The following is an 11,346-nucleotide window of genomic DNA, read 5'->3' as shown; positions in this document are numbered from 1 at the left end:
CATATGCAAAGACCCACATTAGAGGAGTAGAGAGGAGGGGGGTGGGCAGCGAGGACGGGAGGACTTTGGACTGGGGAATGGCTAACCTGGTTTCGGTGCGTGCGGCTGGAGTAGGGACCCCGTGGAAAGGGGTCATGCGGCCTGCAGACACCAGGGAGACCGGCCCCCGCGGGCGCCTCCCAGTGTTGGATCAGCGAGATGCAACAATGGGACTACGCTACCGTTAGTAGGTCAGGACCCAGTCTCCCGGCGTGGCGGGGACGCTCGAGACTAGAGCGCAGGACACAGTCTCGGCCGTTGGGCTGCGGGCGGAGCGCTCCTTCGGGAGGTCGCACGGGTCGCAGCACCCGGGCTTGACTGGAGGGCCAGGCGGGAGAAGCTGGGGTGGGTTCCCCGGGCGGGTATGGAGCGAGGGGTCGTAGGCTCCGATTCTGAAGGGGTCCGTAGCCCACCGGCGGCGGACTCGAGCCGCGCCGCGCCGCGCCGCTTGGAACCGCCAGGGGGCGCCGCGACCCGCGCGGGGGCCGCCCCCTCCCGAGGCGGGGCTGCGGCGGGCAGGCGGGTGCGCGCACGCGTCGTGTGTCACGGGGCGGGGCGGGGCGGGGCGATCGCGGTGTTCCCGGCCTGGCGTCCTGGTTCCGCAGCTCCCCGGCGCCTCCACTGCCCCGGCGCGGCCCGGCCCGGCCCCATGTATCGTGCGCTCTACGCGTTCCGCTCGGCGGAGCCCAACGCGCTGGCGTTCGCCGCGGGCGAGACCTTCCTGGTGCTGGAGCGCAGCAGCGCGCACTGGTGGCTGGCGGCGCGGGCGCGCAGTGGCGAGACGGGCTACGTGCCGCCCGCCTACCTGCGCCGCCTGCAGGTGAGTGTTCCCCTCCCCGGCCCGGCCTCCGCGGTCCCTAGACTGGGCCCCATCACGGGCTCTCGGTATCGACCCCGCATGCCCCAGCCCCTCCGGGACCTCCCGCAGATAGGCAGTCTGACCCTGAGACCCCAGACTCACGAGGACTGGGACCCCAAGAGCCCGCATCCCCACAAAAGGCCAGGCCCTTGGCAGCCAACTCTGAGGACACCAGACCTGCAAGCCTAACTCAGGGCCTGAGACTCCTTGGCATCCCAGACCCATTAAGACCCAATATCTGAAGCTCCATCTGAGTAGCATTCAAGACTCAGTCCTGAGATTCCACTACCGCCGAATTCTGATCAGTTCCCCAGATCCCTGAGACCGCAGACCCATAATCGGTCCTTTCCCTGGATCGCCCGGATCCCACACTCTTGCCTCCCACCCTCAGACCCCCAACTGGAGCCACTACCTCCACCACTGAGACCCGGGCCACCCTGGACACCACCTGTTTCCCCAGCCATCCTCTGTGTCCTCACTCCCCCCATGAGACCCCGAAGCCCCTAGATGACCCAGCAAACCTTGAGGCCTCAGTGTCTTTCACCCTCCTGTCCTCAGCCACCCCCTAAGCTCTTCTTCAGACCACCCCCGACCCTCTTGGAACCAAAGATCTCAGCCCCTGTTGGCACTCCCCGGCACTACTCTCCCCACCTCCCCCCACTCCCATCACAAGCTTCAGGCCCTGACTTTTCGGACTAATTTTCTCTGAAATTGAAAAGCCCCATCCCTTCTTGTCCACAGCCTGGGGTGGGGGCCTCTCCCGTTGTGAGGAAGTGAGACCTCTTCATGGCTTCCTCTGGTCTGACTATGGCCCTATTTCCTTCCAGTGGAGGCTGCATCTCCAGTTCCTGTTTCCCCAAGAATAGTCCTGCAGTGGGGGCTGGGGTGCAGTGGCTCCAGCTGGTCTCTTCTGACCTCCGGGGAGAGGGGGGCCTGGAGCCTCCAGGCCTGGCCTGTGCCAGACGCCCCCCCCTCCCCATCCTAGTCGTGCGTCTTTGGGAAACATCCTGTCCCGGCCCAGTTCAGGACAGAAATAACAGGATAAATTTGGAGATGTCATCTGGTCTTAGCGTAGGGGATGGGCCCTGGGCCTTGGACCCTCAGCTTACTCCCTTCTAGGAGTGCCTGGGGTGTGACTGGGGCCCTGGACACTGGGGCTGCTGGCTCTGGAGTGAGCGTGTCAGACCCAGCCTCTCTGGGGCTGGGGGCTTGTTGGAAGCCTCTTCTTCAGGGGCCCGTGAGGATCCTTTCCTGGGCGAGTGGGGCTTGGTGCTTGGGGAGGGCGGAGAGGCTACTGTCCTCTTGTAGTCTCTCTCTGTGTATCTCCCGGTCTCTGCCCCCCAACTCTGTGTCTGCCATTCCGACTCTCCCCCTTTCTCTGTCTCCGGCTCTCAATTTCTTTCTGCGTTGTCTCCCTCTCCCTCCCTCCCTCCCTCCCTCCCTCCCTCCCCTTCTCTCTCTTTCTTGTTTTCTATGGGTATGTATTTGTTTTTCTGTCCCCCTTTCTGTCTGCTGTCTCCCTGCATTCTGGCGTACCCCATGCTACCTGGAGGGCTTTGCTGACCCCTGTATCCATCTGTCTGTCCCTATCAGGGACGCTTCTTCGACCCCGCTTGGAGTGACGTCACCTCAGTTCTGAGACTTCTGTGTAGCCTGATGAACCATCGTGGACAGGGGAAGGCTGGAGGTGGATGGCCGCACAGCTCCCACCCCCCACCCTTCCCACCACGCCAGGCTGGCTGGGTTGATTAGACCCCGGAGCTGCTGTGTCTGGCAGCACGGAATCTGGGACAGGGGCCAGGCCCCTCTCTTATGTCCGTCCTTTGCCACAAACACAGAACTGCTGCTTCCCAGGGCCAGTCTGGAGGATTCCTGGAATAACTAGGGGGAATGAGGGCCAGAAGCAGGGGTGGGAAGAGGGGATCCCTTTGGCCCATCCTCAGCTGGTCCCTCAGGCCCATCCCCGGGGTCTGCAGAAGGCTCTGCGAGGATAGGGCTATTCTGGAGTGTGACCTGGGTTTGGAGAAGGATCAGCAAGATCCAGAGTGATTTGTTAAGGGTTCCAGACACTAGGGGCTCCCTGCTTGGCATGTCAGCCTGGGCTCTGAGCCAAGCCTGGGGATAGACCAGGTATGTGCTCCTGGTCTCAAGCTGGGGGTCCCTGGGCTGTGTTTTTGCTCTAGACCCCTGGTGTCCAGAGACAGCTGAGAGCCTCACTGTGGGGCCTGACTGGGACCCCAGTATGTAAAGCAGCAGCATGGGGCCACCCCGTGCCCCAGCTCCCTGAGTAACACAGTTTGAGAACCTTACTTCATAGCGTCGCTCAGCTTTCTACACTCATGTCTGGCATTCCGGGCTTTAGCTGTAACGGTCCTCTGTCTGCCCTGGGCTCCATCCTAGGCTGGATCTGAGCTCACGCTCCCTAGGCCCCCAGGTCTAACTGTGCACCCTTACCCCCGCCCAGGGCCTGGAGCAGGATGTCCTCCAAGCCATTGACCGGGCCATTGAGGCGGTGCACAATGCAGCCATGCGGGATGGTGGCAAGTACAGCCTGGAGCAGCGTGGGGTCCTTCAGTGAGTGTGGGGGAGGGGAGGAGGAGGGCACCCTCCACCTTCCTGCCCCAGTGAGCACAGTCGGGTGGGGGTCCAGTGAGGACTGAGGAGGTCTGGAAGGCAGAGTTCGGGCTAGGGCAGAGTGAGGTGGAGCATGAGGGAGGTGGGTGGAGCTGGGGCTGTGAGCACCACCGCCCCCCCCAGCATCCCACAAGGAGCCTGTGAGGACTTCGGGAGTTTTAAGGTCACTCGCCCAGTAATCTCCCTGTCCCTCCATCAGGAAGCTGATCCACCACCGGAAAGAGACTCTGTCCCGCAGAGGCCCCTCAGTCCCCAGTCCCGCAGCTATGACCGCGTCCACCAGTGACCATCATTTGGACGCTGCTGCCGCCAGGCAGCCCAATGGGATGTGTCGAGCTGGGTTCGAGCGGCAGCACAGCCTGCCCAGTTCCGAGTATCTCGGGGCAGACAGAGGCCTCTACCAGGTATGTGGGGAGGATACCCTGGGGAAGGGAGGTGGGTGGAGCTTAAGGCTGGGTCCAGAGGCTCCAAGAGTCCACTCGGGTCAGTGATGCAGAGCCATAGCCTTGCCCCTGGCAAGAGCCCAGGGCCCTAGCCAGGCCGGTACCCCAGCTGGCAGCCTGTCCTCCCAGATCCCATCACAGCCTCGCCGAGCAGCTCCCGACACGCCACCCCCACCTGTGAAGCGCCGAGACCGGGAGGCCCTGATGGCCCCAGGAAGTGGTGAGAAGGCAGGGTTGGGGCAGTTCGGGGCGGGCGGCACCCTCTGCTTGGCACGGCTGCTCTGCCTGTGTCAGAAAGTTAGGGGCTCTGGGCTTGGCGGGGCGGGTCTGGCAGGGAAACCAGGCCCTGTCCTGGGAGGGGCGCGGCTCAGGGCCTGGAGGGGTAAGGGACCCAGGGGGCTGTCCCAGCACAGCATCCACTCTCTGCCCACAGGCGGCCGCAACACCACGCCCTCCGGGGGCAGTTCTGTGTCCAGTGGCTCCTCAGTCAGCAGCACCTCCCTTGACACGCTCTGTACCGGCTCTAGCTCGTCGGAGCTGGGTCCCAGCTGCTCACCCACGCCCCCGCCCGTGCCCCGCCGAGGCACCCATACCACTGTGTCCCAAGCTCAGCCCCCTCCCTCCAAAGTGCCAGCCCCCGAGCCCCCTACAGAGGAGGTGGCGGTTGATAGAACCTCAGCCTCTGATGAGCTGGAGGCCCTGGGTGCACTGAGCCTGGGGACCACAGAGGAGAAGGTGGTGCCTGAGACTGCTGTGCCCAGGACCATCGGGGCAGAGCTGATGGAGCTCGTGCGGAGAAACACCGGCCTGAGCCACGAGCTATGCCGTGTGGCCATTGGCGTCGTGGTGGGTCACATCCAGGCTTCCGTACCGGCCAGCTCGCCTGTCATGGAGCAGGTCCTCCTCTCGCTAGTAGAGGGCAAGGTGAGGGTGGGCGACAGGGCCAGGGGCCCTCCCCATCCTTGGGCCGCCCCGCTTCCCCTGCCCCATTCCCACCCTCACACTTGAATCCAGCCTTGCCTTGACAGTAGCTCGGCCTTCGTCGTGGTGGGTGCTGGGGACGTTGGAGCTGATCCCTGGAGGAGAGAGGGAGGAAGGGCATTCCAGGTAGAGGCTTAGCCTGGGCAAGGGACATAAGGCAGGCCCACGCTTGGCTCGTAGAGGGAAGCGGAACAAGGCCGGCATGGCTCTGCCACGGGGAGTGAGGGAACAGGTGGTGTGGGAGGAGGTGCGACTCGGGGCAGGTGACAGATGAGACCAGATGTGAGTGGCCCAGAGTCTTCTCTGGCTGCCGGGGAGGAGTGGATACGGCATGAGAGAGGGCAGTGGCTTGCTGGCCTTGGCAGTGGAGAGGAGTGGGTGCTTCAGGAGCTGTGGCGGAGGTCTCAGTGCTGACGCAGGTGTGAGTCAGGTGCGTGGGCATCGTGGGGTGGGTGGGATGCTTTGCCAGGGTTGGGGCACTGGTCAGGAAGCAGGATTGGGGGGCAGTGAACCATCTCCATATGGGGACCAGATGGGCCCAGGGTCCCTCCTTAGGGCCCCAGGACCCAGCAGCCGTGGGGTGGGGGTGGGGCGGCGGGTGGAGCAGCAGGTCAACGTGCTTGTTGTCTGTGCTGGGCACGGCGGGTGCTTGTCAGGCGGGAAGTACTCGGGAGCCGGGAGGCGGGGCGATGACAAGGCCTGGTGGCACGTTGTGTGGATTCGGAGGGTAGGATCTCAGTCACATTTAGGCAGTGGCAGAGTCGGTGGCCTTCCTCGCAGAAGGTGTTTATGCAGGGCTGGGATGAGAGGCGGGTTGTTGGAAGGCACCCCACAGATGTGTCTCGTGCAGAATCTGGTCCCAGCAGGTTGTCAAGACGGGGCAGTAGAGTTACTTGCAGAGGGGGTGTGGAACTGGGCTGGTGCCCTTGGGAGCCTCGGTGTTGAGGTGTGGGCCGTGGGAGCAGGTCTTTAGTGGGAGCTTGAGGCGGGGCAGAGGGGAGAAAGAAAGAGAACCGGGGCCTGGTCCTGTCACAGGTTCTGGGAGGCCACAAACGAGGAACCCCTCTGAGAGGTGAGGCTGGGGACCCTTGCCTGATGTTGGCCCGGAGCTAATGCCCGTGACATCCTCAGGGTCTGGGTTGACTTCCAAGCCTTGGGGGCTTCCTGGCGATGGGGACGGGCAAGGAGTGTGCTGAGCCATGCCTCCCCCCAGGACCTGAGCACTGCCCTGCCCTCAGGGCAGGTCTGCCATGACCAGCAGCGGCTGGAGGTGATCTTTGCAGACCTGGCTCGGCGGAAGGATGATGCCCAGCAGCGCAGTTGGGCCCTGTATGAGGACGAGGGTGTCATCCGCTGCTACCTGGAGGAGCTGCTGCACATTCTGGTGCGGGGTGGGGGCCCACGGGTGTCCCACCCCTACCCCCACCCTGGGCCACCCCCGTCCAGTGCTCAGGAGTCTCTCCTGCGGGTACTCAGCACGCTCGTGTGTGGCCGCGCGGCTCACACGGAGTGAGTCTGTCACGCTTCCTCCTCCCCACAGACTGACGCAGACCCGGAGGTTTGCAAGAAAATGTGCAAGAGAAACGAGTTCGAGTCTGTCCTGGCCTTGGTGGCCTACTACCAAATGGTGGGTGTGAGGCCGCGGGGCGGGGGTGGGGAGCCCCCCCCCGCCCCCCCGCCCCCCGGCAGAAGGGGGCGGTTCCGGGCGCTGAGCGCGGTGTCTCCCGCCAGGAGCACCGGGCGTCGCTGCGGCTGCTGCTGCTCAGGTGCTTCGGCGCCATGTGCGGCCTGGACGCGCTCGTCATCTCCACGCTCGTGTCGTCCGTGCTGCCCGTGGAGCTGGCCCGGGACATGCAGACAGACACGCAGGGTGAGGCGGGGTGGGGCCTCCTGCCGTGCGGGGGTGGGGGGGGCGTTCCCACCACCCGCCAGGGCCCTCACCGTGTGCCTTGCCCTCCAGATCACCAGAAGCTCTGCTACTCGGCCCTCATCCTGGCCATGGTCTTCTCCATGGGGGAGGCGGTGCCCTACGCACACTACGGTGAGCGCGCTGGGAGCCCGAGGGCCCGGGGACCCACCGCCCGGGGTGACAGGGACCCAAGGGGCTGCGTGGGGAGGGCGCAGAGGCGGGGAGGCCTCAGGTCCTGTGCGCCCCCCTCCCAGAGCACCTGGGCACGCCCTTCGCCCAGTTCCTGCTGAGCATCGTGGAGGACGGGCTGCCCCTGGACACCACAGAGCAGCTGCCAGATCTGTGCATGAACCTGCTTCTAGCGCTCAACCTGCACCTGCCAGGTGGGGGTGGGGCCCGGCGGGAGCGGGGCTGACTCACAGCGAGGGGGCGCTCCCCGCTTGGTGCCCGTGCGCTGGTCTACACCCGTGTCCGTCCTCAGCCCCTGACCAGAACGTCGTCATGAGCGCCCTGAGCAAACACTCCAACGTCAAGATCTTCTCCGAGAAGCTGCTGCTGCTTCTGAACAGAGGGGGTGAGGGCCCGGGAACCTGTGTGGTTGCCACTGCCCTGTCGTTTGGCTCCGTGGCCCCCGACACTCCCTGCGGCGCCCCTGGGCCCCCCACAACCACCGCCCTGACCCCTCCTCCCCCTGCCTCCTAGACGACCCCGTGCGCATCTTCAAACACGAGCCGCAGCCGCCGCACTCCATCCTCAAGTTCCTGCAGGACGTGTTCGCCAGCCCTGCCACAGCCGCGATCTTCTACCACACAGACATGATGGCGCTCATCGACATCACTGTGCGCCACATTGCGGACCTGTCACCCGGAGACAAGGTGCCCAGACGTGGCTGCGGCAGGGGTGGGAGCTGTGCAGAAGTTGCAACAAAATGCCACTGAACGGAGACTGGGGGCGGGGTGCAGCTGGAGCCAGGCCGGTGTGGGGGCCGCTCAGAAACCGTGGCAGGTGTGCCCTGACCACAGGAGCCCCGGTGAGCCAATGTGGGCCAGGCTGCCTGGGCAGAGCTGGGGTGGAGGAAGCTGAGCGGTCAGGCAGGAGGAGGTGGCATTTCCACAAGGCCTCAGAGGCTGCAGCGGGAGCTCGTGATCTCAGAGGAGGGGATGTGGCCTGACTGACACCCCAAATGGAGTGCAGACTAGGTGAGAGCCCAGGGGAGGCGGGAGGCCTGCAAGGAAGCAGCCGCGGCTGTCACGGCGGCCCGGGTGGGCAGTGAGAGGCCATGGCCGTGGGCAGTGAGGTCAGGTTTGCGTGTATCGGCGGTGAGTCCCGGGGCTTGCCCTGGACTTCTGTCAGGCAACCAGGTGGATGAAGAGTGATTGCTGAGGCAGGGAAGCATTCGGGGTGGGGGGTGGGGGCAGGAGATAGGGTCGTGTTCTGATGTGTCAAGACTGAGAAGATAGCTGCCAGTCATCCAGGTACAGAGCCCGTCGGGGAGCAGTGCAGCTGAGTTGGGACTGGAGAGACACAGTGTGGAGTTGCCTGGCACACGTGTGACAGGGAAGCCTGCTTCGGTGCCACCGCCGAGGGCGGGAGGTGGGACAGGTCAGAGGGAAGCTCATACCTTGGCTCGGGGCACAGTGGGGACAGGCAGGAACCCAGGGGAAAACCACGAGAACAGGAGCCCAAAGCGGGGTTTGGAGGAGGTGGGAGATGAGCTGTTTCCACAGTTAGGAGCCTGAGTAGGACGGAGGCTGCGAATTGGCCGTTGGAATTGCCCCCCAGAGGCCAGAGGTGACTGACAAGCCGTATCTGCAGAGTGGGGGGAAGAGGGTCCGAATGGAGCGTGCAAGAGAGAATTTGAACTTGGAGGGGAGTGAGGGGGGCATTGGAAGCCATAAACAGAGACAACTGCTATGAGTCTGTCTATGAAGGGAGCAGAAGGGGGGGGGCCCTGGAGGGAGATGTGGGGGTCAGGAAGGGTTTTAAAGGTAGAAGTTGCTGGTGCCGGTCTCTGGGCCAGAGGCAATGATCAGTAAACATCAAGAAATGGCTGACGTGTCCAGGAGAGTGGGCCAGTGCAGGAGTGAGGTAGATCGGGCAGTGGGGGGAGCCTCCCCCCCAATGGGAGCCAGGGCAGCTCATTCTGGCGGGGACAGGTGAGATGTGGGTCCTGGGAGGGGAGGACAAGAGCTGTCTGAAAAGATCGCTTGTTTTTTCCACGGAGCACAAGGCCGGCTGTCCAGGCACTTTGGATTTGGAAAACCGGCAGAAGGAGGTGGGCAGTGATCCTTAAGGGTGCGTGAATGTAGCAGAGGAGAGAGGCAGGAGTCCAGGGCAGCGGTGTACGTCCCTCTGAGGTTTGTGGTAGGGAAGGAAGTTCGGTCCTGCGTGCGGCCTTGGGGCTGCCCACTGCTTAGACGCTGGGAGCTGATTTGCAGGCGCGGTCTGACCAGGGTTGGGGGTCACAGGACGCTGCCTGAAGAAGGTATTGACTCCTCGAAGCACAGGTAGAGAGGGAGGGGAGGGATGGTGACAGGGATGGTGAGCGGGGCAGACAGAGGGAAAGTGCTGGGGTTGGGTCAGTGGACTGGGTGTCTCAATGAGGAAAGAGGAACAGCTGGGGTGTCAGACTCAAGGGACTGTTGAAGCTTTTTCAGCCTAAAGGTGCTGGGGTGGGGGATATTGGCGCTGGACTGGGGGCATGTGTGGAAGGTAGGATGGTGGCCAGGGCCTAGGGGTGGGTATCAGAGAGGACATATGTGTTTCTGGCCTGTGCGTTTAGATGGACAGCCGAGCTCTTTAGTAAGAAAAAAAAAAACATGAGAAAGCCTTCAGTCTGGGGAAGACGGGGAAGGTCATGGGTCTGATGGTGCACATGTGCGGCGGCGGGCTCTCTGAGGCATGTGGGAGATGAGAAGTGGGCAGTTGAAACTCTCACCTGGAGCTCCCTGGAGAGGTCTGGGCCAGAGGTGTGAGTGTGGGTCATTACCTGAAGCTGTGAGTGTGAGTGAGATCTTCCAGGGTGAGAGAAAGCAGGGGGCCTCTGACCAGACAGCGGCCCCGTGAGGGCCCAGCAGTAAAGATGGGCAGGGCAGGACCTGGCTGCTTCCCCTTGCCACCTCTCTGAGCCAGGACTCCCGTGGGCTGGCCCTGTTCGGGGACTGCCTATGCCTGGGACGATCCATTCATTTCACTTACTCAGCGGCTCTCAACGGCCAGCTCTGGGCCAGGCACATGGTGGGTGCTGGGGGGGCGGGGGGGTGCAGCCCTGATCTTCAGTACTGTGAGCTGGCCCACAGCCCAGGGGCACATGTGGCGGCCTGTTCCTGTTGGGTAGCAGTGGCAATGCCTCGCCAGGGTCCCTGAGCTCAGCCACTCCTCCCACAGCTGCGCATGGAGTACCTGTCCCTGATGCGCGCAGTGATCCGCTCCACACCCTACCTGCAGCACCGCCACCGGCTCCCCGACCTGCAGGCCACCCTGCGGCGCATCCTGAATGAAGAGGAGGCCTCGCCCCAGGGCCAGATGGACCGCATGATTGTCCGAGAGATGTGCAAGGAATTCCCCGTGCTGGGCGAGGACCCCAGCTAGCGCTTCCCTTCCCTCCCTTCCCTGCAGCCCTGGTCGGGGTGCAGGGGACGCGGAGGCGTGGCCCTCAGAATGTTTTGCACAGATGGGGTGGGGGAGGTGGTGGAAGGGACCTGAGCAGGGCTACCCCCCCAGGAGTAGAGCCGATGCGAGGGGCCAAGTGCAGGATTGGGGACCACGCTCTGGGAGCTCCACTGGGGCAGAGGGCCTGTGTGAGCTGAAGCCCCTCCATCTCCCGGTAGGCTTCCTCTTCAGCATGCCCCCTCCCCTCAGATCAGATGCACACTCAGAGTCCTGCTGCTGCTCCAGGCTGGGCCAGAGCACCCCATCCCTGTCCTGCCTAGTCTGGGTCCTGGGCCTGCCTCAGCAAGCCATGTCCTTGGGGTCAGGGGAGGCACCACCCGCCAGCTCTGTTCTTTGCCTTAGCTTCGCAGTAAGTGCTGCTCATGTGCCCCCCCCCCGTGGGGGTCGCTTTCCCTTGCTCCCACCCCCAGAGGTCTTGGCCAAGCTGCTGCTTCGAGTGCAGCATCTTAGAGACGGGCCATCTATTCTGGAGCGCCACAGAATAGGGTGATGGCACTGAGAAAGCCAATGACAGAGTCTATTTTCTCCGTAAAAACAGACTGAAAAGCCATGTGTATTTTCCTGTGTGCTGCAGCTCACCTTCGGAAATAAATCACAGGCATCTGGAAATGGGCTGTGTGATCAGCAACCCCGCCTGATCCTGGGTTGGGGTAGAAGAGGATGGGCCGGGGCGCTGGGGCCTCAGGACCTTGTCGCTTGCTTGCTCTGACCTCTCCAGAGTGAGGAGGGGATGGTCCCTAACAGGCCTGTCCATCAAGGTCCCTTGAGCCCTGTTCCAGCCTCTCTCCCCGAGTTCCCATTTCTCCTGG

At 63.5% G+C, this 11,346-nt stretch overlaps 1 protein-coding gene across 1 annotated transcript; it reads left to right on the top strand.

The window, feature by feature from the left end:
* The first annotated feature begins 292 nt into the window (after positions 1–292).
* NCKIPSD (NCK interacting protein with SH3 domain) lies at positions 293–11,146 on the top strand. The gene is made up of 13 exons (XM_025884908.2): positions 293–859; positions 3,363–3,472; positions 3,732–3,936; positions 4,105–4,195; positions 4,409–4,899; positions 6,170–6,340; positions 6,497–6,583; positions 6,688–6,826; positions 6,917–6,997; positions 7,120–7,248; positions 7,347–7,439; positions 7,568–7,740; positions 10,253–11,146. The coding sequence occupies exons 1-13, from the start codon at positions 404–406 to the stop codon at positions 10,454–10,456; spliced, it is 2,430 nt and encodes an 809-aa protein (XP_025740693.2). The 5' UTR covers positions 293–403; the 3' UTR covers positions 10,457–11,146.
* Positions 11,147–11,346: the final 200 nt, after the last annotated feature.

This window comes from Callorhinus ursinus, unplaced genomic scaffold (assembly GCF_003265705.2).
Source record: "Callorhinus ursinus isolate GAN/ISIS: 27379988/994484 unplaced genomic scaffold, GSC_fseal_2.0 scaffold15, whole genome shotgun sequence".
In the NCBI taxonomy this organism is placed as follows: domain Eukaryota; kingdom Metazoa; phylum Chordata; class Mammalia; order Carnivora; family Otariidae; genus Callorhinus; species Callorhinus ursinus.
Note: the sequence above shows the minus strand (reverse complement) of the source record. Positions and strands in the feature narration are given on the sequence as shown.